Source organism: Benincasa hispida, chromosome 8, assembly GCF_009727055.1.
Source record: "Benincasa hispida cultivar B227 chromosome 8, ASM972705v1, whole genome shotgun sequence".
Classification (NCBI taxonomy): Eukaryota; Viridiplantae; Streptophyta; class Magnoliopsida; order Cucurbitales; family Cucurbitaceae; genus Benincasa; species Benincasa hispida.
In genome coordinates, this window is record NC_052356.1 from 31058306 (window position 1) to 31084668 (window position 26363).

At 35.3% G+C, this 26363-nt stretch overlaps 1 protein-coding gene across 5 annotated transcripts in view; it reads left to right on the forward strand.

The window, feature by feature from the left end:
* The first annotated feature begins 676 nt into the window (after window positions 1-676).
* Window positions 677-26363, forward strand: part of LOC120083612 (probable ribose-5-phosphate isomerase 4, chloroplastic) — a 43429-nt gene continuing 17742 nt past the window's right edge. For 2 of the 5 annotated variants that reach the window (XR_005483476.1, XR_005483477.1), the window contains exons 1-9: window positions 677-853; window positions 2161-2288; window positions 3181-3250; window positions 3831-3935; window positions 4179-4274; window positions 4364-4420; window positions 5253-5370; window positions 5459-5525; window positions 6081-6184. Coding sequence is in view for 3 of the 5 variants with exons in the window: in XM_039039435.1 (XP_038895363.1) it covers window positions 677-853; window positions 2161-2288; window positions 3181-3250; window positions 3831-3935; window positions 4179-4274; window positions 4364-4420; window positions 5253-5370; window positions 5459-5525; window positions 6081-6150 (888 nt within the window). In the remaining 2 variants the exon portion in view is untranslated. Of the gene's footprint in view, window positions 854-2160; window positions 2289-3180; window positions 3251-3830; window positions 3936-4178; window positions 4275-4363; window positions 4421-5252; window positions 5371-5458; window positions 5526-6080; window positions 6185-6617; window positions 7515-7999; window positions 8139-13228; window positions 13380-26363 lie in introns of those variants that run through there. The other 3 variants (XM_039039435.1, XM_039039436.1, XM_039039438.1) reach the window with 3 other exon arrangements.

Sequence of the window (26363 nt, forward strand, 5' to 3'; positions counted from 1 at the left end):
CCATGAGTATACATGACCTTACTACCTGTATAAAATGTGCATCTCTGCTTAGGGAGTAGGTCAAAGTCTTTTTTTTTTTTTTAGAAAAGTCAAAAGTTGAAACCTGAGAAAATAAAACCCCTAAGAGCATCTTGTAAATAAATTATTCGATTTGGAGATCCCAACAAGGCTGCCGGAGATATCACTAAACCACCTGGGGATGTCTCTTGCAAAGAAGAATTCGTAGAGATTTTTCCAGAAACCTGTTCAATAAGTGGAACGCATTAGCTGTCATTTCTATGGTTGGGTAGTAAGGATTGGAGAAGGGCAATCACTCATTCTTAAGACCAAAGAGGCGGGCGGAAAATGGGGAAAGCTCTCCGGAACCACAAGAATCCTTAATTAGAATGGGATTCCAACTCATGCGATTTTGGCAAAATTACTTACCCCAAGTATACAATATAATGCAATCGTGTATACTGTCCACAATTTAGTAACCTTAAACATTACTTTACCTTCCACTCTATTTTTGTTAATATTTAATTAAATAACATTACTTTAAAAAAATCATTAGCATGGCCAAGCCCCAAACAACTGCCGTACATGTCACTGACACTGAGCCTCGACCTCAAGCTTTCTTATCCACTCCATTGCTTGAATCTCAACTGAAAGTTATTAGTAGTGGAAGAGAGGCGGAATGAGAGTGGGCATGGCTGCTTCGCTTTCAACTTCTCCTTACACATGCTCCTCCAAATCCATTACTTTGCGCAAGTGTAGCCCCAAGATCAAACTTGGAAGAAATCGCTTCATAATTTCTGCTTCAACCTCCGTTCTTGCCGGTGGTTCTCCCCTTCTTCAAGCAGCCAAGCATACGGTATGGTTTGCAAGTAACGAGCATTTCTTAGATTGTGTTTTGAAATCAATGTCTCGATTGATAGCGTTCTCGTGTTTTCCTTGTTCTGGTAAAAGAGATGCATGAACTCTGTTTTGGGAATGAATCTTCTCGGTGTAATCATAATGTGACTGTAAGGCGCAGCGTTGCTTGTATATATATATGTATGTATATATTTGTGTGATTTTATTTTTACCTAGCGTTTTGAACTGGTGAATTGATTTGAGCAAATGGGAATGATTAGAATGGGAGAAGCAGCAATTGCAGTGATTCATTGAAGCTAAGAACCATAGATATGGATCTGATACATGATGCATTTTAAAAACTTAGGACACGGACACAGGAAGAACATATTTATTAAAACATACCTTTTAAAAAATGTATATTATTTTTAAACAAGAAGGAAATTCAAAGTTAATGAGTTCATACATTTTAAAAAATACATATCATTTTTAAACAAGAAGGAAATTCAAAGTTAATGAGTTTATTCATTTCTATGCTTAAAAAATTAGTTTGATGTATTTTACTCTCAAATATTTTTTTTTTGTCATATAACTTAGTATATGTTAGAAGTGTTTGATGCATGTCTACTAAATGTTGGTCCTATTTTGACTTTGTACAACTAATGTCTAACACATCTATTGTACTATTAAGTGTTCGATTTTGTGTCGGAGTGTCCAAGTATCGGTCATGGACACAATAGCCAAAATAAAGTGTATGTGTTTCTTAGCTTATAGGTATATTGCCAAACAAATAAAAGACATGGATTATGAGTGAAGTGTTGTTAGTGTTAAAGTATTGATATAACATTAAATTTACTTCTCCCATCAGCTTTAGCTTTTGGGTCAATCGATACAAGGTAATAGAGCAGGAGGTCTAGGAGGTTCAGGAATTCCTATGTTTAAACTCCTGAAATGTTATTTCCACTCTAATTAGTATTGATTTCAAATTGTTGAGTTTTGTACAAATTACAAGCCCACAAGTGAGGAAAAATGCTAAAATATTAATATAATATTAAATTTACTTCACCCATCAGCTTAAGCTTTTGGATAAATCGATGATTTGGCCCTTCTGGTTTAAGAAAGGATCAAAACACGGGATTGAAAAATCTTAAAAGGGTATTAGTGAAATGATGGATGGATAGTCTAAATTGAAATATTTAGAGGAGTCCATGATTTTTGTCTTGTGATTATTTGATCTATATGTGAACTAGTTCGCTGATGCTTTTGTTAACTAGAGGGTATGTTTGTTCTGGAGGAAAATGATTGACGTGATTCTTTGTAATTTAGGTGGACGCATATGTAAAAAGTGGAATGGTTATTGGCTTGGGGTCTGGACAAGCTTCTGGTATGGCCATTCAATATCTTGGCCGGCTGCTTCGGACAGGTGCTTTGAAAGATATAGTTGGGGTACCCATGTGAGTTACTATCCTTTGAATTCATTGACAGTGTCAAATACTTTCTGCATGGTTTCATCATTTACCTAATTCCAATTCGACCTTCGTTAAAACAATTGGCAGTTTGTTATCATGCTCTTCTTTCTTATGGACACTGGATTGGATTGATGTGAGGAAGCATTTTTAGAAATTATTAAAATCTTCTTTACAGGTATCTATACCTGTTTTGTGTTTAAAGTTCTATTCTTGGATGTATAAAGTTAGTGAAGATGTACTGTAAAGTGTGCATATCTCTTGAAGCCATTGGAGATGTCAGGTCACAATCCAAATTGAGATTCTCTTAGGGTACCTCCTAACTAGAATTAAGATCTGGAATATATTGAAATATAACGGAATAACTACAAGATAACCCGAGTATAAAGGTACTTGGAACCTCCCTCTTGAGTATGCTAACTCAAGCTCTACAACACTCATCAATTGCTTATCTCCCCTCAAACCACTTCCCTTTATTTATTACCAAACACATTAACTCACTCACTAACTAATTACCCTTATGTTTCTTACTGATACCGTACCAATATCCCTATAGGTACCTTACAGATTCTTTCCACCCAATTTCAACTATGACATTTACATTGTTCCGATTCCTATTTTACATTGAGGTTTTCGGTGCAGACTATGTCTACATATTTACCAGTTGAGTGACTTCCAACTTGTTAATGATATTTCTGAAAGACAATTTAACTGTCAAGTCATAATAATTGTAGTTACACTTGTAATTTGAGACAATGACTATCTTTATTGTACTTCTCATTCTTTATGCACCATGTTTTTATTTCTGGAAGACAAAATAACTTGCTTTTTTGTTGTTTCATTCTTAACGCACTGTGTCAGTTTCCTTGACTTGATGCAGGTCCATAGCAAGTGCAAGTGAAGCTGCCAAGGCAGGAATTCCATTAGACCAGTTCAATGATAGTTCTCAAGTGAGCTAAACTTCTAATTCTTAATTCATTATGCTCTTTACTGGAGTGCATTTTGAAGCCAAGGCAGTCTTTAAGTTTAGTTATAAAGGGAAAACCTTCAAATGGTAGATGAGAGACTCCTCATATTTGTTTAACGTTTCTTTATCAGGATGCATGAGGAACTGAGATAACGTTTCTTTATCATCAGGGTGCATGAGGAATATGAAAAGTTTTTGTGGCCTACCAAGTTATGAGAAACTGAGATAATGGACCAGAGAACCCTAATTTATTCTGGATATTACTAAGATTCTCATAAGAACTCTGTTGATAAAAAAATTAGTAATTGTAGTGAACCCAATTAACCCAAATAGGAGTCACAAAGTCCCTAATAGTGAATTATAGAATAGAAATGCATTTTAGATACTCTTCAAAGGTTGGGCATTGAAGGTGAAAAGTTCATTTTTTCTCCAGTGACATGAAAGATTATTTATATCTGCACATTTTTTTCTGTCTAAAATAATGGTACTTATCAAAATTTTATTTTAGTGTTATTTTTATGTTAAACCTCAGTCAAGTAAATAAGAAGTTTGTTCTTTTGTAGATTGATTTTTCATTTGATGATGCTGATATTATAGAAGAAGGAACACTTATTGCTGTCATTGGGCATAGGAAACCGCAAGTGGAAGATTCAATAATTCAAGAGAAGGTGAATAAAATCTTCCTTTCGTCAAAAGCTCTTAAATCAATGTGCTTACGATTTTCAACCTGTACTAGGGAAAAGATCCTTGAGTTTGGAACCAATCGTTTATATTTATCATAAACAATTTTGTTTTTAATGTATGATAGTAATTTGGTGTTTGTCATGTGAAGACTTAAAACTGCAAGACCTAGAATATATTGATATATTGTTATGTTATATGTTCATTTCTTGTCTTTCATCTCTTTGCAGTCTATAATAAATGCCTCCAACCAGCTTGCATTCATGATAAAAGAAAGCCAATATATGGGTGGCCCTGAGGGTTCGATTCCGGTTTTAGTGAATTCTGTGAGAAGACATCATTATAATCTATAGCATGGCTTATATATGATATAGATTACCAGATAGCTAATGATGAAAGCTGAATTTATTTTCAGCTTAATTGGATGCAAACTGCAGAAGAAATTGATGATCTCTTTTTAGGTGATGCAGAGGTGAGCTTTGTACTTATGGATTACAACTTTATCAGACTTTGCATGCTACTTTTACTAAGTGGATTCCTTGATTTTATTATTTACCTATGTAAAGCTCAGAAAGCCGAACTCGTCACTTTATCCTGCACCTGCTTATGAATAGATTACATATTTAGGAATCTTACAGTTTTATATATATACGCAGCATGCTCATCATAGTTTTTTCTTTTGAAGAATGCCATACATAATGTAAATTATGAAGAGACAACGAACTGTTTGTCACTTTTTATATAAGTCAAAATTCAAGATTAAAAAAAAAAAAATTTCAAAAGTGTGGCCGGGGTTAATTATTTGTAGACCTGGCAAAACAATATAAAGGATATACGTTGTTTCATCTTATATTTTATTTCAATTTTGAATAACTTTTGTAATCTATACATAGCATGTCCTATTTAACCATGCACAACATATGGAAATATTGATTTGTTTGCTTTTCTTTGTCATTAGCTATGTATTGTCAAATTTTCCATAAGGGTGAAAAATCAAAAGAGGTCCTTATTCAGTGAAAGTAATGTAGTAATTTTAAATCAAAAGAGGTCCTTATCCAGTGAAAGTAATGTAGTAATTTTATTTGGCCAAGAAAATGAACGATGTTTCTTTAAATCTCAAGGACACAGTTGTATCTTGTTCTATCTGTTCAAGTAAAGGAATGATGTTTCTGGTGGGAGATGCCAATCATAAACATGTATTCGATATGAAATCGTAACCTTTGGTTTCTAAGCATCGGTATTTAGCAGGAGTCCTATTTCAGATTATTTAAACTTCACCATAACATCCAATTTTTCATATGAAGGTATGGAGGAGGCCATCGATTGGGCATGCAGGTCCCCTTGGGGGCGACTTCCCACTTGTCACTAGAGAAGGGCATAACGTACTGGATGTCATATTTACATCTCCTATATCAAGCCTAGGTGTGTAACAATTTCTTCTCACGCCTCTGTTTTCATCCCTTCATAGTTGTCATGAAATAATTTCTCAAGAAATGAAATGCATTTGCAGCTGAAGTAGCGGAAAGTCTTGATCAGATCAATGGAGTCGTAGATCATGGAGTCATTTCTAAATTTCCGTTAGTATTTCTCTCCATTGCTTCTGTTTGCTAAAATGGCGTTCTTCTTGCTAAAAAGAGTGAATTTTTAATTTTTTTTTGCTATTTCAATCCTCGAGGTCTTCATCTTTCGGCTACATACTCTTTCTGAGTTCTTAATTGCTTGTATTTGCTTTTGTTTCATTGTTTCTCATTGTACTTTGAGTATTAGTCTCTTTTCATTTTATCAATGAAAAGTTTTGTTTACTTAAATAAATAAATAAAAAAATAAAAATCCTACATATTGGACATCATCGTCTGCCTTCATACCTCATTTTCAGAATCAACCTTCCATCAGCTTCATCCAATAGATTTATTTTGTTGAATTGATGTTATTCATAGTTGAAAAGTAATACTCTTCTGAATTATACTTCATTCCACATTCATCCCGTAGGAAATATCTTCTCTGAAAACCCTCACATGTTCTTAACTATTCAGCATGGTCCATATATATAGATATATATATTTGCTAATAACACACTGGATTTAAGTTCAGAAAAGTTGAAATGTTCGTTTATACTTCCCCATGTGTTACAGATGCACGGCGGTTATTGCATCAGAAAGTGGGCTGCAAATTATTGACAATCTGCAGAGGAATATGGCATAGAATGATTGCGGTTCACAAATCAATGCCATCACAGGTAATTTTACTAGTAATGGATGTCCCAACATAAATTTTGTGGAAATGATTATGTAAACCATTACAAGGGCTACATAAAATATTTTTCTACGGTTGATATTAGATGAATATAAAGGTTTTGGATGACGTTAAAAGTATTCTATTTTACGTCATGCTAGCTCTATATTTTCATCCCAGAGTACTTTTATCTCATCAATGTTCAACCAATATGACTGTAACTGCTGTACATTCTCTAATCATTTATAGTAGAAAGCAATGCAACTAGTTAGTGTAATTGATTTACAGGTCTTGCACAAACTTAAACTGAACTCTCATTCCAATCATTAGTGAAAATGAACTTCTCTTACAAACAAGCAGGTCTTACACAAACTTAAACAAGTGTTGATCAGTCTTTAGCTGTCCATTTCTATTCTTTTCTTTTTCTGAACGTGTAGAGCCAATCATCACATACATTTTACAAACAAGCAGTGCCGAATGAGTGCCTGCCGTTGAGCCATATTGAATAGTAGTAGTATCATTCCAACAAGAACCCAAGGAGTACAACCACCAGTTTCTTCAGCCTCTGCCTTGTGATCCGAAATGGTCAGAACACAGCAGCCCTGAGACCCCCACTTCCTGGCAGTGACTCCGGCTGAGTCCTTCTGACTCAACCAACTTGCCGCCACGAGTAAGGTGATTGGCGCTGCTCGTAAAGCCCAACCACCACAAGGCAACCTTCTAGGTCTGGATATTGCAATGGGATTGCAGAGTATCTTATGATGGCCAACACAACTGTTATAGTACAGAGAAGGCCTTGGAAAATGGTGGTAAGAGAAGAAACGACATGTGGGGATATGGAAGGTGAAGATGAGGAGGAGTAGGAGAAGAGAAGGGAAGGGTGAGGGATCGGAAGTAAGAAAATGTGTAAAAGATGAGACTTTATGCATTATGGGAATCATGGGATTAGAGAGAGAGATGCTTCAAAAGTTCAAATTCTGTCAGGAGTTGGGAGTTTTTGAGTAAATTAAGGTTTGAATTTCCAACTGTAATTTGACGGTTTGGTCTGGTGGATAACTGATGACAGAAGACGTGGAGGATTGATTGATTAACTGTGGGAAAAGTGGTTATCCATTGACATTTTAACTGCTTTCTCTCAAGAGCTTATTTTCCTTCTAAAATGATACCGAGAAATGGAGAAATAAAGAAAAGGAGAAGAGGAAGAGACAAAAGGATCATTTGAGTTTGAATGGAGTTCAAAACTTTGGGAGCAACTGATATTTCTGATTAAATAGGTTCTGTAGTTAAAAATTAATTTCTACCACTACGAAATGAAATAGTTTTTTTTTATTTTCTAACTGTTTTGTTCCCTTGCTATTTTTTGTTATATATATTTCATGGTTTTTGAACACCATTTGAACTCTTAGCTAATTTTTTTTTTTAAAAAAAGTCTTTTATTTTATTCATAAGTTTCCTCTAAATTTAACTTAAATTTTGAAAACAATTCTAAAAATTACAATGGAACAAAAACGGTATTTATGAACTTAATTTTCAAAAACTAAAAATCAAATGGTTATCAAATGACACTTAAAATTTGTTATAAATATTCTAATGGTATATGGATGTTCATAGATTATATATTTCCAAATATCTTTCGTATCTTTATTAATATTTTTATCTTTTCATATCTTGTGAATTATATAAACAAAGGTCATTGGAACCTTTGAATGATATACTTGAATATACAGTATAATCATCTCTACTTTCTCTTCTCCTTAGTTGGTTCTTGTTTTCATTGTTTTATAACATATCATCAATATGAGTTTCTACCGTTTTGAAGATTCTTTGGAGATTGGAATCAATTCACTGTGACAACAAGAACACTAAAACCTGCTAGAACAGTTCCATATTCTTTGAGGTATTTAGTATTTTAAAGTTACAAAATGGTGGATTGGATGATTATGAACATGGCTGAAAATATTTGTAATTTTTTCATCGTTTTTCATAAAACGAAAATCAAATTGTTTTTAGTTTAAATCTTTGGTTGTGGGGGCAGGTGATGATGTGGAGTTACTTAATCTGCCTCGTAGTTTAATGATATATTTAGAATACATTTTAAAGTGTTTAATTTAAAAAATAAGCCATTTCCAAAGAAATTGGAGTGTTTGGTAACAATTCAAAATAGCTTTTTAAATGTATTTTAGTTCATTTTTATTAAAAATGTTTAAATAAAAATGAGTTTTTTGAAAAATACTTTGTTCTCAACTCAATTCAAACAGATCTTAAATCTTTAGTCGTAGGATATTTAATGAGCAAAAATTCACTTTTATACTTTTATGATTTGATAATTTTTGTGCAGTAAGATGAGATAAAAAAATATTAAATTTCAAAGGTGCAAAGTAATCTTGTGCATTCTTATTCAACTTTTTTGAATTGAATGAGAATGCACAAGATATGTCTTATATTTAAATTGTAAGCTATATTTGGTAGATATGCCTTAAAGAGAATCAGATAATCAAGTACTAGAGATTGAACTATATTGCATCAAATCAACATTAACACAAGTTTATCTCCATGAAATAAGTTTTATAATGCCAAATATTACATATATATATATATATGTATATATTCCAGAATTTTTTTTTTTTTTTTATTCAAAACACATTGAAATTTCTTTATACTTTAATCCATTTTGATATACTTTCTTAGGATCTGTTTGATAACGTTTCCGTTTTATGTTTTTCATTTTTAAAGAAACTAACTTATTTGATAACTGTTCTTATTTATTGTTTCTAGAATTTGAGAAATGTTTCTGAAAATGGGTCGAAACTACTCTTTTGTTTGTTATTTATGCGATCTGTTTCTTTTATGCATCAAAACTCATCCTTACCCCATTGTAGTGATGTAAGCTTAAACTATCCTTTTACCTTTTGTGTGTGTGTGTGTTCAACTCCTAAGCTAGGCATTTTTTTCTTTTATACTTATTTTCATCTTTTTTATTTTATTTATATTTCAAATTTCAACTTCCAAGATGTGCACTTTTATTTTCTTTTTTATTTTATATTTATTTCTATTTTTTATTATTTATTAATTTGGCTATTTTTTAAAAAATCTATTATTTTTATTTTGCATTTTAAAATTCTCCAATATTTAGATTTATATATTATTTTAATTTTTGATATATATATTATTTTATTATATTTCAACTTTTGAGTATTAATTTTTTTAATATGCATGTTTATATATTATTTTAATTCTAAAAAATTTAGTATATCTGAAACTGAGGAGAAATTTATAATATATAAATTTTGTTAAGTAAGACATTTAATTTAATTTTAATATTTTACAATAATGACATTTACATAATAATATAATTAAGTTTAATTTGACTTGACATCATTTAAAATAAATGGCTCGGGTTAGAGATGATAGTGTCGGATTTGAACAACATATGAAGGATAGGATATATTGGATTTCCACTCATAAGGAAGGAATGTTAGATACCCCTACCTACTCCCTTACTAACTAAACAAAATCCCCAAGCTCTAGTCACGAGATTGAGAAATCCTAATCGTAGATGCAGAAGAAAAAAAATCAACCAATCCACTCTCCAAATCGATATATGATGCTAACCATTGAGGTTGGAACCTTGAGTAGACTGCTGGTGATAAGCCGTATCGCAACTTTGTTATTATGTTTAATTGTCATCGAGATTTACTTATATTAGATGACATAAATTTTTTATAATACTTTTTTCAATGTTTTATGTATGACATATCTTCTTTTTTATATTATTTTATAAAAAAAATCATCAAACAAGTTTTTATTTCTGTTTATTGGAAGAAACAGGGAACAATAATATTTATAAAAAATATTCTTATTTTTTTGTTATAAAAAAAGAGAAAACAGGAAATGGAAAACAGAAAATAAGAAACGGAAAAATTATCAAACGAGCCTTTAACAAACAAAAAGAAGTTATTAGGGGTTTACTTTTCGATCTTGTACTGAACGATAAAATCAGTTTGTAGGGAAGGATTAAAAACTTTTGGAAGTTTATTACGTTCTGTGTTTTAGTTTCGAAATTCTGAAATTGGACCTTCAATGTTATCTTTCCCAAATTCTTTGCTGAAGTTATACGGTTCCTTCTTTTTATTGCTTCCAATTTCTCTACTTTCAAGTTTCTGTTTAGACATATTTAAATAATAGTATGTTTAATTAAAATATGAACTATGTATGTAGATTAATAATTTATCACATTGAATTATTTTATTAGATTGGACCTTATTATGTGATCTAATTAATTAAGGTCCTAGATTCCTAATTGAGTATGGACTTAATGGGTAGAAATTCATTCCTAGTTAATTACGTTTAATAGAAACCCTAATTGAACTAGTATATAAAGAGACCTTAGCGCTATGGTCCCCGATATACCAAAACAATAAGCATTTCGTCTTTCTTGAATCTCATCTAGAGAGAGATCCCACTAAGGGCATTCGAAGTTTTGGTTGAGGAAGACCATAGTCATCCATCATCATCTTGAAGCTATCATCAATTTTGCAATGGAATCCGATATGTTATTCTTGACAATTTGACATGAATGATCCTAGGGTTTATCTATTCAATATAGATATAAAGAATTTATGCTAACAAGTGGTATCAGAGCATGAATTTCATGTTGGATTGTTAGTTTATGCATTTTCCATTGGCATTGTTGATTAAATTTTGGTTTCGGTAAAGAATTTAAAGAATTAAAAAAAAAAAATGGTTGGCTTACTATAGCAGCGTTGTAAATTCATCGATGGTAGGATGGAAATCTCGGCGGTCATTGTTTTCTTTGGTATGTGTTCTTGCAACTCGTATTCTTGTCTGTGGTATTTGGCATACCCATCACCGATTATAAATGATGTGCTAGTGGTGGATTAAAGTCAATTTTTTTGGTTGATTATTTTGATTGAACGTGGTTTCCTAAAGTTTTTTTTTAAGAGAAAAAAAACCTTAGTTCTATTATTGTCAAAATTAAGGATGTTCAGTTCAACATTCTTGACAAAAGTCCACCAATGTGATGAAATCTACTGGAAAAAAAAATTAAAGACCGATTGAAGGAGTTAGGTCTTTAGTTGCTACTGACTGGAGTTGTTGTTGGGCGAAGGTATCGGTCAATTACCAATTAAAGTCTTGCCGGCGGTTCTTGGTTTTAATTATCAGTTTTTTTTTCTTTAATTCTTAATGGATGACTTTATGAGTTCGATTTTAAATTTGATTGATAATGGAAAAGTTAATGTTGTCGCTGTTTTTTTTTAACTGAAAAGTAATGTTAATACTTAATTGATGAATATGAGTTTCAAAAAAAAAAAAAATGAATTGTGATTGATGATTTTTGGACACTGATGGTTTTTTTTTTTTAAGGTTAAAAAAAAAACTGATTGAACTTAGTGAATTTATTTTTTAATAGTTTGATAATATTGAATTTGTCAACTATTTGGATTAATTGCTGATTGAACTTCTTGCCCGCTTCTAAGTTTTATTGATTAATAACTTGGTGAAATTCTTGAAAAGGGTTCTTAGTTCTTGATTGATAAGTTTGTGAATTAAAATCTACAATTTGATTATTTTTGTGATATTCACATGTTTATGTTACTTTAATTGTATTATGTGTATACAATTATTAAGTGAATTTTGTAAAAGACTATTTGGTGTTCTTTCTCCTTTATTTTTTGTACAATAATATTATTATATTATTGTATCTTATATTTTAGATTGAATTGGTCAAAAATAATATGTTACCAAAGTAACCTCTATTATCTAGATCGTTTTAATTATGAAATATAAGATGTGCATATTCATGAATTTATGCGGATAATTTTCGGCCCAAAGGAAGATAATTATTTGGCCAAATTGTGGGTATGCATGTGGTAATGAGTATGTGGCAATTATAAGGATTGCTCATGTGAAAAGTAGTCGGTCCAAAGAAAGGCTATTTTTTTTTTTTTTTTTTACAGAGTTAATTGTCAGGACTTTGATTACTACGTTGAGAGTACCATTTACAGTTAGTGTTTTTTGCCCAAAGGCTGGACATCAATGTTGTGCTAGGTATCTTGTTAAAGGGATCCACCACATATTTGAAATTATTTTGTTATGTTTTAATTGTGAGCATATGTTTTGTTGTTTATTGTTTCAGTTGGTCTTACTCAAATATCTGGAAATCTAAGTTCAATCCCTAAGTTGAATGGATCGAACTTCATGATTTGGAAAGAAAGCCTAGAGATACTTCTTGGGTGTATGGATTTGGATCTTGCATTAAGGACCGATAAACCTACTTCTACTGAGGAACAACCAAATACGGCTAATATAGAGAAGTGAGAACGGTCAAATCGCATGTGTCTGATGATCATTAGCCACTCCATTCCGGAGTCTTTTCAGGGCTCTATCACGGAAAGTGAAAATGTCAATAAGTTTCTTGCTCCAATTGAAAAATATTTTGCTAAAAATGAGAAAGGGGAAGCAAGTAGTCTTTTGACTTCTTTAACTTCTATGAGGTATAAGGGCAATGGAAACATAAGGGAGTACATTATGGAAATGTCCAATCTCGCAGGTAAATTAAAGGCACTTGATATCGAGATAAATGGAAATTTACTTGTGCATCTGGTACTTATCTCTCTTCTTGCACAATTCACTCAGTTTAAGATAAGCTATAATACTCAGAAGGGTAAATGGAGTATTAATGAGCTTATCTCATAATGTGTGCAAGAAGAAGATGGGATTAAGAAAGAAAGGACAGAAAGTACTCATTTAGCAATAGGCTCTCGTGATAAGAAGAAAATGAGGATTGTGGATGCTGCAGAAGGGACATCTCAGCAGAATAAAAAACAAGAAACAAGCTACTGAAAATCCTTGTTTTTTCTGCAAAAAGAAATGTCACTTCAAGAAAGATTATCCCAAGTACGCCAAGTAGCATGTAAAAAAGGGTAAACTTACTTTTGTTTGTTCTGAAGTTAATTTAGCTTCTGTACCTACAGATACTTTGTGGGTAGATTCTGGTGCTACTACTCATATAAGTATATCAATGCAGGGTTGCCTATGGAGCCGACCGCCAAGTAATGCTGAAAGATTCATCTATGTGGGCGATGGCAAAGCAGTTCCAATTGAAGCTATTGGAAATTTTAGATTACTTTTAAAACCTAGTTGTTATTTGGATCTGAATGAGACTTTTGTTGTACCGTCATTTAGACGAAATTTAGTTTCTATTTTCAGTTTGGACAATTTTGGTTTTTCTTGTTTTTTTGAAAATAATAAAGTTAGTCTTTTTCAAGATTCTAAGCTTATTGGTCCGGTTCTTTAATTGATAATCTATATATGCTTGATTCTTTTGCTTCATTTAACAAGATCCTGTTATCTAATTCATGTGGTACAAAGCGTAAATTAAATGAGAATTTTGCTATGTTATGGCACAAGCGTTTAGGTCACATCTCTAAATAGAGAATTCAGAGACTTGTGTCAGATGGAATTCTTGATTCCCTTGATTTAAGTAACTTCAATGTTTGTATGGAATGTATTAAAGGAAAACAGACAAACATAAGAAAATTAGGTGCCAACAGATGCTTAAACGTCTTAGAACTAATACATATAGACATTTGTGGTCCATTCCCTACGGCCTCTTGGAATGGACAACAATATTTTATTACATTCATAGACGACTATTCAAGATATGGGTACCTATATTTAATTCATGAGAAGTCTCAATCCTTGGACCTTTTTAAGTCTTTCAAAGTTGAAGTTGAACTTCAACTTGGAAAGAAAATTAAGGCTGTCAAATCTGATCGTGGTGGTGAATATAACGGTAGATATGATGGATCAGGTGAACAACGTCCAGGGCCCTTTGCCAAATACCTAAAGGAATGTGGAATCGTCCCGCAATACACTATGTCGGGTAAACCCAGCATGAATGGTGTAACAGAAAGGCGAAATAGAACACTTAAGGATATGGTAAGAAGTATGATTAGTCATTCTTCTCTACCAGAATCCCTTTGGGGAGAGGCACTAAAGACTGCAACATATATCCTTAATAGGGTACCTAGTAAAGCAATAGCCAAAACTCCTTATGAGTTGTAGATAGGAAAGAAGCCTAGTATTAGGCATCTTCACATATGGGGTTGTCCAGCTGAGGCTAGGCCTTATAGGCCTAATGAAAGAAAATTGGAGTCAAGAACTATTAGATGCTATTTTGTTGGGTATTCTGAGCACTCTCGGGGTTTCAAGTTTTATGATCCCACTTCTAGATCATTGTTTGAGGCAGGAAATGCTAGATTCCTTGAAGATGTTGAGTTTGGGGGGGAAGATAACATAAGAAAAGTTGTCTTTGAAGAGGAATTGGTTTCTTTTCCTCATGTGATTATAAATGATGTTCAGGCTCCAATTCATGACTTCATTAGTGAACCAATTATAGAATAAGACAACATTGAAGTCCCCGTTGAACCTGAAGTTCAAACTCAACAACCTCAAGAAGTGCCACTAAGAAGATCTACTAGAGAGAGAAGAAGTGCAATTCCATATGATTATATTGTGTTTCTTCAAGAACATAAGGATGATGTGGGCATAATGGAAGATGATCCAATCAACTTCCAACAAGCTTTACAAAGTTCTAACTCTCAAAAGTGGATAAGTGCTATGGACGAGGAAATAAAATCCATGAAAGACAATGACGTTTGGGAACTTGTCGAATTGCCATCAGGAGTGAAACCCATAGGTTGTAAATGGATATTTAAAACCAAAAGGGATTCACATGGCAATATCGAAAGATATAAGGCTCGTCTTGTTGCAAAGGGTTTTACTCAAAAGGAAGGCATTGATTACAAAGAGACTTTCTCTCCGAATTCATCGAAAGACTCTTTTAGGGTAATCATGGCACTGGTAGCTCACTTTGATTTAGAGCTACACCAGATGGATGTAAAAATTGTGTTTCTCAATGGGAACATTGATGAGACGATTTATATGGTACAACTAGAAAACTTTGTGTCTGATAATTCAAAGTCTATGGTGTGCAAATTAAAGAAATCCATCTACGGTCTTAAGCAAGCCTCTCGTCAATGGTATCACAAATTCCATGAAGTGATAACCTCATTTAGTTTTGATGTGAACATTGTGGAAGATTGTGTATATCATAAGTTCAGTGGGAGTAAATCAATCTTTCTGGTATTATATGTTGATGACATACTCATAGCTAGTAATGATGTAGGTTTATTGTATGACACGAAGAGATTTCTCAAAAGAAATTTTGAGATGAAGGATCTTGGTGATGCTTCTTTTGTATTAGGAATTGAAATACTGCGAGATCGTTCTCAAGGTATTTTGAGATTGTCACAAAAGAACTACATTGAAAAGATCTTGAGTAGATTTGGCATGAAAGACTGTGTGTCGGGAGATACCCTGACCGTTAAAGGTGATAAATTTCATTTAGGTCAATGCCCCAAGACCACACTCGAGACTAAGGAGATGCAGAAGGTTCCTTATGCATCAGCCATTGGAAATCTAATGTATGCTCAAATTTGTACGCGTCCAGATATTGCGTTCATAGTTGGAGTGTTAGGCAGATATTTGAGTAACCCGGGGATGGATCATTGGAAAGCAGTCAAACGGGTTATGAGGTATTTACAGAGAACAAAAGATTATATGCTCACTTATCGGAGATCAGAAGTTTTGGAGATCATTGGGTATTCTGATTCTGATTATGATGGATGTCAAGACACTTTGCGATCCACTTCAGGCTAGATCTTCATGTTGGCTGGAGGATCTGTATCTTGGAAAAGTGTTAAACAAACACTTATGGCTTCTTCTACCATGGCTGCGGAGTTTATAGCATGTTATGAGGCATCCAATCATGGAATATGGTTGCGAAATTTTGTCACTGGGCTGCGGATAGTGGTTGGCATAGAAAGACCACTAAAATTATTTTATGACAATAAGTCGATTGTGATGTATTCCAACAACAATAGAAGCAATACGAAATCAAAGCATGTAGACGTGAAGTTTCTGGTTGTTAAAGAAAGAGTTCAGAATGGTCAAATTTCGATAGAACACAAAGGAACAAACTCTATGATGGCAGATCCATTGACTAAAGGTTTACCACCTAAAGTTTTTCATGAGCATGTTGCTCACATGAGTGTTAGTCACTTTTCTGATTCCATGGTTTAGTGGGAGCTTGTTATTGAGGATGTTCTTTGACCTTATTTTGTTTATTTTCTATATAGAATAAAGTTGATGGTTTATGTTTTATTATCTGAACTTGTTTATCATGCATGCAGTTTAGCATAAAGTTTTTTTTTTAGAATGATCTCATTAAGGAATTTGGACCAGTTGGAAACAGGCATGATCCAGATCACTTTGCATGTAGTTTCCATGCTATCCATCCATACTTGATCTATGTCATTGAATGTATTAGAATTTGTGATCAAGGAAGGTTTAGTTACAAGGATAGTGACGAAAGCCGCCTTGATTCCATGCTAATACAGGAGATGGACCAAATTGAACTAAAGGGGAATTCTATTATTGAAATAACCTGTTTATGCGCGTTTAAAGTTTATGTGATTTAATTATATTAGGTACATAGACATACTCCAAGTGGGAGATTGTTAGACATATTTAAATAATAATATGTTTAATTAAAGTATGGGCTATGTATGTAGATTAATAATTTATCATATTGGGTCATTTTATTAGATTGGGACCTATTATGTGATCTAATTAATTAAGGCCCTAGATTCCTAATTGAGTATGGACTTAATGGGTAGAAACTTGTTCCTAGTTAATTAGGGTTTAATGGGAACCCTAATTGAACTAGTATATAAAGAGACCTTAGAGCTATGGTCCCCGATATACCAAAACAATAAGCACTCAATCTTTCTTGAATCCCATCTAGAAAGAGATCCCACTAAGGGCATTCGGAGTTTTGGTTGAGGAAGACCATAGTCATCTATCATCATCTTGAAGCTATCATCAATTTTGCAATGGAATCCGATATGTTATTCTTGACAATTTGACATGAATGATCCTAGGGTTTATCTATTCAATATAGATATAAAGAATTTATTCTAACAAGAGCCTTCCTTCCATTAGGGATACTCGGGAGGATAGTCTAAGGACAGAATCTAAGCTCGAGAGAGTCAGATTAGAACAGATAATACAAGAGATAGGCACTTAGGAATGAGCACTATTTGTTATTAACACATTTCATGCATCCTAGAAATAGGATACGATTGAATGCGGTCACCTTGCATTCATGCATTTTGCATCATCGCATAGGACAAGAGTAGAGACTTAGGAATAAGCTCTATGGACACTTTGCGTTCAACACATGCGTCCTAGAATTAGGAGCACCGCATTTCCATTGGAAAATGACTTGCCATGTATGGTTGTAGCATGAGCGCATTGGCTTGCGTTGACTAGGGTTGCCCTCGCGGTCACTCTTAAGGGTTGCAATGAAAACATCTCCGCATTTTATCCATTTTCCCATTCATTTATTTCATGTCAAGGTTTGTCGCATCTCTACCTTTCATGCATATTTCTCATTGTGTTGTCTGATAGATAGGAGTAGAAGTAGGATTAACATAGCAACATCCCCTCCATTCTTTTATTCAAACCGCCGCATGCACATCACCGTAAACATATAACTACAAGTCCCTGTGTTCGACCTTGGATTATCCGAGAAACTTGTGTCTATGTTAAACTTGTGGCAAGATGCATGGTTATCGCATACATTTATTAACGTATATTCATTCCAACGCATGATCATCAACGCATGACTATTAACGCATATCTTAGGAACATGCATCGTATACCGCGTCCAAGAGAAGTTGGTTGTTGAGTAAAAATGACTTTCAATTTCCTATCATCAATCATGACGATTGGTATTGTTGGGGATGATGCCCTAAACTCTCGTGTTCTATAGTTTGTAAACACAGTTTTAAACAAACGCTTTTGATGTATAATATATGATATTTTCTTCACTTACTGTCTATGAACATTGAATGTTTTATTTGCTTTACCAATAACCAATAAACTAAAATCCCTGGTTGTCGTTTGTAACTTAAGCATGTATGTGGAGACATACAAGTGGATCATGTCTTAAGTGATAAACAAAATGGTCTGTAGTATATGGATATAGGAGGGAAACCTTATCCTGGTAACGCAACGGATGTGGCCTACTTTATAGAATAGTTACAAGTGTTGTGACTTGCTACAGATGGTTTAATCCTTATCATTTATGTAGGGACATGCGAGTGGGGGTGTCCTATATAAAGAGTTTGTATAAGACCGAACCATGAAGTGTTAACATCTTATTATATAACCCCGTTCATGACAGAGACTTCACTTCACTAGGATGACCATAGGTAACATGACCTCAATCCAGAGTGAGTTGGGAACTCATGCCTTTAAGGGTGGTCCTTTGATTTCCATGGGTGCGAGTAAACCTACCACTTTGGGGATTCGTCTGATTTGGGAGCTGGGAACTCAGCTACACAAGATGGAATTCACTCATTCTCCGAAGCAGGGATAAGTAGATAGATTGCTCCCTTAAGGGCAGATCCCAGGGCTTGAACTATGTGGCGCCACACACCTTCTCATGGCTCGAGAGGTGTCCACACATAGTCGGACTATTTTGTATTTTTCATTAGAGGGATCGGTGATACTTAAGAAGTTAGATGTTACTACAGGGGCAAAACGGTAAATTGGCCCAACTGTACTTATGAGCATCTGTGAAGAGTTATCGTACTGTTGATTGGTTATGTCCGATAGACATAGAAATATATCTATGGTAAAAAGAGTTCAGCTGTCGGTCTTTAATGAAATGTCTGACAGTTAACGAACGGTGGATCTCGTGGCTAAAGAGTTTAGTCAGCTATCCATGTACCATTGGAGCTTTGAGCCATAGGTCCATAAGGTTCCCTTGGTAGCTCAATGAATTCAAGTTGAGAATTAGTTTTTGGGTCAGTTTGAAATGTTCAAATTGACAAGAGGGAGTTCGATTATATATGATATGATTGAACTAGTTAATTATATATGATATGATTGACTTTATGTATGATACATTAATTGGAGGAAAATAGATATAAATATGATTTATATCTAGTGGAGGAGAAAACACTATGGTTTATATGTGATATTAAACTATAGGTTAATGAATATAATATGATTATATTTTTTATTTTTTATTGGACAATTATGGCATAGTTGTGTCGGCGTTTTCTTCATAACCGTGTGATAATGAGAGGTTAGATTCAGTTTTCGTAACTGAAGGATAAAATTAAAATCGTTTTCATTTTGCAAGAGATCAGAATAATTCGCTCACGGAGTGTATACAGCCTATTGCGTAGCAAACCAAGAGCCTACACGATAGCTCAAAGTTTCTACACGATTGTATACATGCAAGCCTCTTTCTAAACGATCGCATAGGATTTGCTAAACGATCATCTAGCTCTTTCCTAAACGATCGCGCGCCCGAGCGTTAGCTATACGATCGCAGCCTATTTACTATACGATCATGTACCTTCTTCTAAACGATCAAGCATTGTCTATGCGATAGACCCGATATTCTCCTACTTTCTTGGTTGTGGTATACGATCTTCCTTTCCTCCTTCCCTCTACCAAATCCAATAGAGCCCACACCTCTTGGATTCTCACATCGAGAATATCGAGGGTTCTAAGTGGTGGTGCCATCCCCATTGTTGTGTTCGTGTAGAGGCTGTTCGTGGGTAGACGACGGGGTGATTTGGTGAACAATTGCTTGGATGTTCCAATGAGAGCGAGAGGAGCAGTCCCTTAGAGAGAACGAGATTTTCTGTGGAGAAGTGTTCTTCAACTAGTACGTATCTCTTCTCTTTGTTGTTTAAGTTTCAAACCATGTCGGTAATTTGTTGTATAATGTATATCTCGTCTATTAGATTGTATATATGGTAATTCTATCACAATGAGTTTGGAACGATCCGCTTCCACTCAAAGGCACTCTTGTATAAAACTTCCTTCAATTGTTATCAGAGCCAGGTTCTGATATTCCAAATTCATTAATGCAAAGAATTGCATTTATTTTTTCGGTGGGTAAAAGCATGTATGCTCTCTGTTTAAGCGTTAAATAGTTCGTAGATGTGGGATTAATGAAGTTTCTGGGATGAAGCCTCTGAATTGTTTAAATTCTTTTACATTTGGAGTTAATTGTAAGGCCCCTGTGTTTTGGGCATATTAACTACTATCGAGTATGTAATTTCAAAGAGTTTGAGTTTGTGAGTCATACGTGAAAAAGCTTCAAGGCAAGGGTTGCTATTCTTCGAGGATGAAGATGACCAAGCGTTGGTCGGGTCGTGTAAACAATGGGGTAGACGATCGTAGAGTATCAGATACTCGGGAGATGGTTTACGTGCGAAAACTAGACGATCGTGTAGCTCAACAAGCTTCATCGCTTAGTTACTGACTATACGATCGCGGATTAAATCGTTTATTGAGCACTTGTTAAGTGATCGTCAAGACGATCGGGCTTCGCAGCTTCGTTGTCGTCTAAACGATCGTTTAGAACTCGAGTGTTTTTGTCTTGTGCGCTAAACGATCGGGTACCTCAATCGTAGCTAAACGATCATGATATACGTTTACTAAACAATGGGGAGCTTCGCCCGGGCGATTCAAGACCCTGTTCGCCTGTGAACCGGTTTGCTCGATAGAAAATGTAATAGATAGAGTTTTTTCTTTCCAATTTTGAGGTGGTTCATCCCGGTCCATTAATCTTTATGAATGTACATAGGATGTATGTTTATTTTATATGTCATATGGTATGCCATATAGAAGAAATCCCACCTTAGGTTATGCATTAGTCATGCATCATGTCTTTATTATAAGTATTATGATTTAGAGAAGCGTGATTTAAATTACATAAGAGTATGCTCATGCATCATATAATATAAAAGTTATATTTATGCATGCATAAAGCATAGACATGCATCTTATAAGTGTTATAATATAAGGGTGTATGGAGCATGTGTGCTTGGTTCGTTACTTGTATATAAAAGTTATAAATAGTAATGACCGGACATTGCATGAAGCATGACACATAGGTTAAATTTATAATTGTTAAAAATACCTAGTTGTGTGGCAATGTGGTTTTAGTTGTTTCATTTATAATGGTCATAACGAAATTAAAACTAAAATCTATAAGAAAGACGTGCATGCGAACTTAGGTTTAAATCATGGTTTTAAAAGTGTTTTAAAACTTGGTGGAGATAGATATAAGATCACGGTTCTAATATGATTAGCAACCTTAGGTTTTAATCTTTTAATCGGTTTAATAGGATTAAATTGATTAATAAAAAGTTAAAGTGTAGCAAATATATCTATAAGGGACCTTTTGTCTAAGGCGGGTTCTGTCTAGGCTAAGGTATTTAAGATGACAGAAACGGAACACCCCTACCTAGAAACCTACCTAGAAAGGTGAATTAGATAAATTTGATGAATGCGTTCAAGATTGAGGACAGACCATACAAGAGTTTAATGTGACTCCTTGAACTTGTTTAATTTCAAAGACAAGCATTGTTTTTTAGCATATTAAACTTACTTAGACTAAAATCACTAAGTTCATGAACCTCTAGGTAGAACATTCAGTGGGAGGTACTTGGGGCATCTGATGCTTCATTTAAACCTCTTGTGTTTCTCCCTTTAATGTCCACACCGTGAGATCTCTCATTGGCCTCATGGCACCCTGGGAATGTCCCCCTAAAGGATGGTGTTTGGGTAGGTCAATATCAAGGTGGATGAAGAGAATGTTCATAGTAAGTGGCAGCAGGACATGCGACAGCATATCCTACGGTCTCTCTCGTTAGGTTGAATAAAGTGTCTGTGCATCACCTCGAGGAACCCTGGGAGTGTTCCCCTGTAGGATGGTAGTTTTGCACGTTTCTTTATTTTATCTTCTATATAGGATAAGGTTACTTAGTTTCTTGTCCTAATCTGCTTTTTCCCTATGGTTGGCACATTAGGGCGGGACTCTAGGGCCGAAAGCGAGGGGTTACACTTACGCAGAATAACAATTCTAGACCGAAAAAATGATGAATGTTAGGTGCAGTTCCAAGATTTGGTTCTACCTAATGGTTGAGAGTGTCTCATCCCAAGGGGCATCTGATCACCCCAACGGTGACGTTTGTCCTGCCTCCCTGGACATCATTGTGAAATAGAAGTCTTTATCACTTAGGGTACTTGGTAACTATTTTGCTAAAATTAATTGGTGTTAAAATGTGGGTTAGCAAAAAACTTATAAAAGTTTATTCGTTTTTCAGCAACGATTTTAAAATGGTTACAGCCACAATTGCTTTGCTTAGTGCCGATAAGTTAACTGGCGATAATTACGCTAGTCGAAAACATATGATCACGACTATACTAATCATCGAGGATCCTATGTTTTCCTTTACGGAGGAGCATCCTCCAATTCCAGCTTCTAATGCCGCTCGAAATGTTCGGAAGGCGTATGAGCATTGGACATGGGCGAATGAGAAGGTCTGAGCCTATATCTTGGCCAGTCTTAGTGACGTGTTGGCTAAGAAGCATGAGCTCATGGTCTCAGCGTGTGAGATCATGGAGTCTTTGTAGGGGATGTTCGGACAACCATCTGGACAGCTCAAGCACGAGGCTCTGAAATACATCTTTAACTCTAAAATGGAGGAAGGCACCTCTGTTCACGAACATGTGCTTAACATGATGGTCCACTTCAATATGGCAGAGATGAATGGGTCTAGGATCAATGAGGGCAGTCAGGTTAGCATAATCCTGCATTCGTTACCGGAAAGCTTCCTGCACTTGAATAGCAATGTGATTCTTAACAAAGTAGACTATACCCTTACAAATCTCCTCCAAGAGTTGCAGACATATCAATCCTTGCTGAAAAGTAAGGAGAAGCGAGAAGGTGAGACAAATGTTGCCTCATCTTCAAAGCAGTTCTATTAAGATTGGACTTCAGGAACGAAGTCTGCACCTTCTACTTCTAATACTGGAAAGTTGAAGAAGAAGAAGGTGGTAAAGGGAAGGGGAAGGCGCCTACTAACCAACCACCTATCACCCAGCAGAATAGGCATCCGACATTGGTTGACAAAAGGAAGTGTTTCCACTGCAACCAAGATGGACACTGGAAGAGGAATTGTCCTTGCTGGTTGAAGGAAAAGAAGGCAGCCAAGGCGAACAAAGGTAAAATGATTTACTGGTGTTAGAAACTTGTTTAGTGGAGAATGATGATTCTGCCTAGATTATTGATTCGGGCGCCACTAATCATGTTTATTTTTATTTTCAGGGGATTAGATCCTAGCGGAAACTGGAGGCTGGTGAGATGACGATGCGAGTAGACACCAGACACGTCGTCTCAACTATGGCAATGGGAGGAGTATAGATGACTTTACAAAATAAATTTCTTATTTTACAAGATGTATTTATAGTTCCTGAGTAAAGTGTTTGTTACAATGTAAATATACTTTTGAGTTTAATATGAATAAAGTATTTATTCATAAAGATGGAGTTGAAATTTGTACAACAAAACTGGAAAATAACTTGTATGTGCTAAGTTCGTTAGTATTAAGTTCCCTCCATAACATAGAGATGGTTAAAACTGATGTAACTCAAAATAAACATCAACGTGTTTCTCCAAAAGAAAATACCCAACTTTGGCACCTTCGATTAGAGCACATCAATCTCAATAGGATTGAGAGGTTGGTGAAGAATGGCCTTCTAAGTGAGTTAGAGGAAAATTCTTTACCGGTGTGTGAATCTTGCCTTGAGGGTAAGATGATTGAAAGACCTTTTACTAGAAAAGGTTATCGAGCCAAAGAGCCTCTAGAGTTAGTACATTCTAATCTTTGTGTTCCTATGAATGTGCGAGTCAGGGGCGGCTATGAGTACTTTATTAGTTTTACTGATGATTACTCTAGGTATGAGTATGTTTATTTGATGTAATGGAAGTCTAAATCCTTTGAAAACTTTAGAGAGTTCAAGGCTGAAGTTGAAAATGCATTGGATAAACGGATTAAGACACTTCGATCAAATCGAGGTGGAGAGTTTTTGGATTCAGGGTTCTAGGACTATTTGATAGAACAAGGAATTGTTTCCCAACTCACAGCGTCGGGTACACCTCAGCAGGATAGTGTAGCGGAGAGGAGAAAAAGAACCTTGTTCGACATGGTTCGTTCGATGATGAGTTACATTTCCTTACGGACTTGTTTTGAGGTTTTTCAGTGGAAACTAAAGTATATATACTCAACTCTGTTCCTTCCAAGAGTGTTGCGAGAACACCTCTGGAGTTGTGGAATAGGTATAAAGCTAGTTTACGTCACTTCCGCATATGGGGTTGCCCAATACATGTGTTTAAGGCTAATCCAAAGAAATTGGAACCATGGTCAAGGTTATGCCTCTTTATAGGCTACCCCAAAGGTACACGAGGGGGTTATTTTTATGATCCATCGGAAAATAGAGTGTTTGTTTCTATGAACACTACCTTCCTGAAGGAGGATCATATTAGGGAGCACAGTCCATGTAGTAAAGTCGTGTTACGTGAGCTTTCCAACGAAACTACTGAAACTTCAATAAGAGTTGTTGAAGGGCTTGCTTCATCAGCAAGAGTTGTTGATGATAGTTCATCTGGTAGGTCGGTTCCACCTTAAGAGTTGAAGGAACCTTGTTGCAGTGAGAGGGTTGCGAACCCACTCGTTCGCTATCTGGGTTTCACGAAAATTCTGGCTATGGTAGCCGATGGCGACGTTGAGGATCCTTGTCTTATCAAAAGGCAATGGAGGATGTTGACCGGGATGAATGGGTCAAATCCATGGATCTCAAGATGGAGTCGATGTACTTCAACTCAGTATGGGATCTTGTAGATTAGTTTGATGGGGTCACATCTATAGGTTGTAAATGGATCTACAAGAGGAAATGGGGTGCCGATGGGAAGGTGAAAACCTTCAAGGCTCGACTAGCAAAGGGTTATACCCAGGTGGAGAGAGTCGACTATGAAGAGAATTTTTCGCCTGTTGCCATGTTGAAGTCGATCCACATCCTCCTGTCCATTGCCGCTTATTATGATTATGAGATTTGGCAAATGGATGTCAAGAGGGCCTTTCTGAATGGCAATCTTGAGGAGACCATTTATATGGTGTAGCCCGAGCGATTCATTGCCCAAGGTCAAGAGCAAAAAGTTTACAAATTGAATCGGTTCATTTATGGGTTGAAACAAGCATCTCAATCTTGGAATATTCGATTTGATATTGCGATCAAATCATACGGCTTTGATCAAAACGTTGATGAGCCTTGTGTCTACAAGAAGATCGTCAACAGCTCATTAGTTTTCTTAGTGTTGTATGTAGACGATATTCTACTCATTGGGAATGATGTAGGTCTACTGATTGCAGTTAAGAACTGGCTAGCGACCCAATTCAAAATGAAATATTTGGGAAAGGCTCAATTTGTTCTGGGTATACAGATCTTTCGAGATCGTAAGAATAAAGTGCTAGATCGCTGTCTCAAGCATCATACATTGACAAGATGTTGCTCAAGTACTCGATGTAGGACTTTAAAAGAGGCCTACTGTCGTTTAGGCATGGAGTTACTTGTCCAAGGATATGTGTCCTAAGACGCCTCAAGAGATTGAGGAGATGAGACGGGTCTCATATGCATCTGCCGTTGGCAATTTGATGTATGCGATGCTCTGTACTAGGCCAGACATCTGCTATGCTATAGGAAGAGTCAGTACGTATCAGTCTAACCTAGGCTAGGGTCACTAGATCGCAGTTAAGAAAATCCTTAAGTATCTTCAGAGAACGAGAGACTACATGCTCGTTTATGGAACTAGGGATTTGATCCTTACTAGATACATGGATTCTGACTTTCAGAATGATAAGGACTCTCGGGAGTCCACTTTAGGGTCTGTTTTTACTCTTAACAGAGGAGTAGTAGAATGATAAGGATTCTCGGGAGTCCACTTTAGGCTCAAGAAGTTCCTGACAGATCAGGAAGTGGTTCCAGACATGTCTAGGCCCATCATTCTCTATTGTGACAATAGTGGTGCTGCGGCAAACTCTAAGGAGCCCAGGAGTCATAGGCGCGACAAACACATAGAGTAAAAATATCATCTGGTCCGCGAGATAGTGCATCGAGGGGATGTGATAGTCACGAAGATCGCTTCAGAGCACAATGTTGTTGAC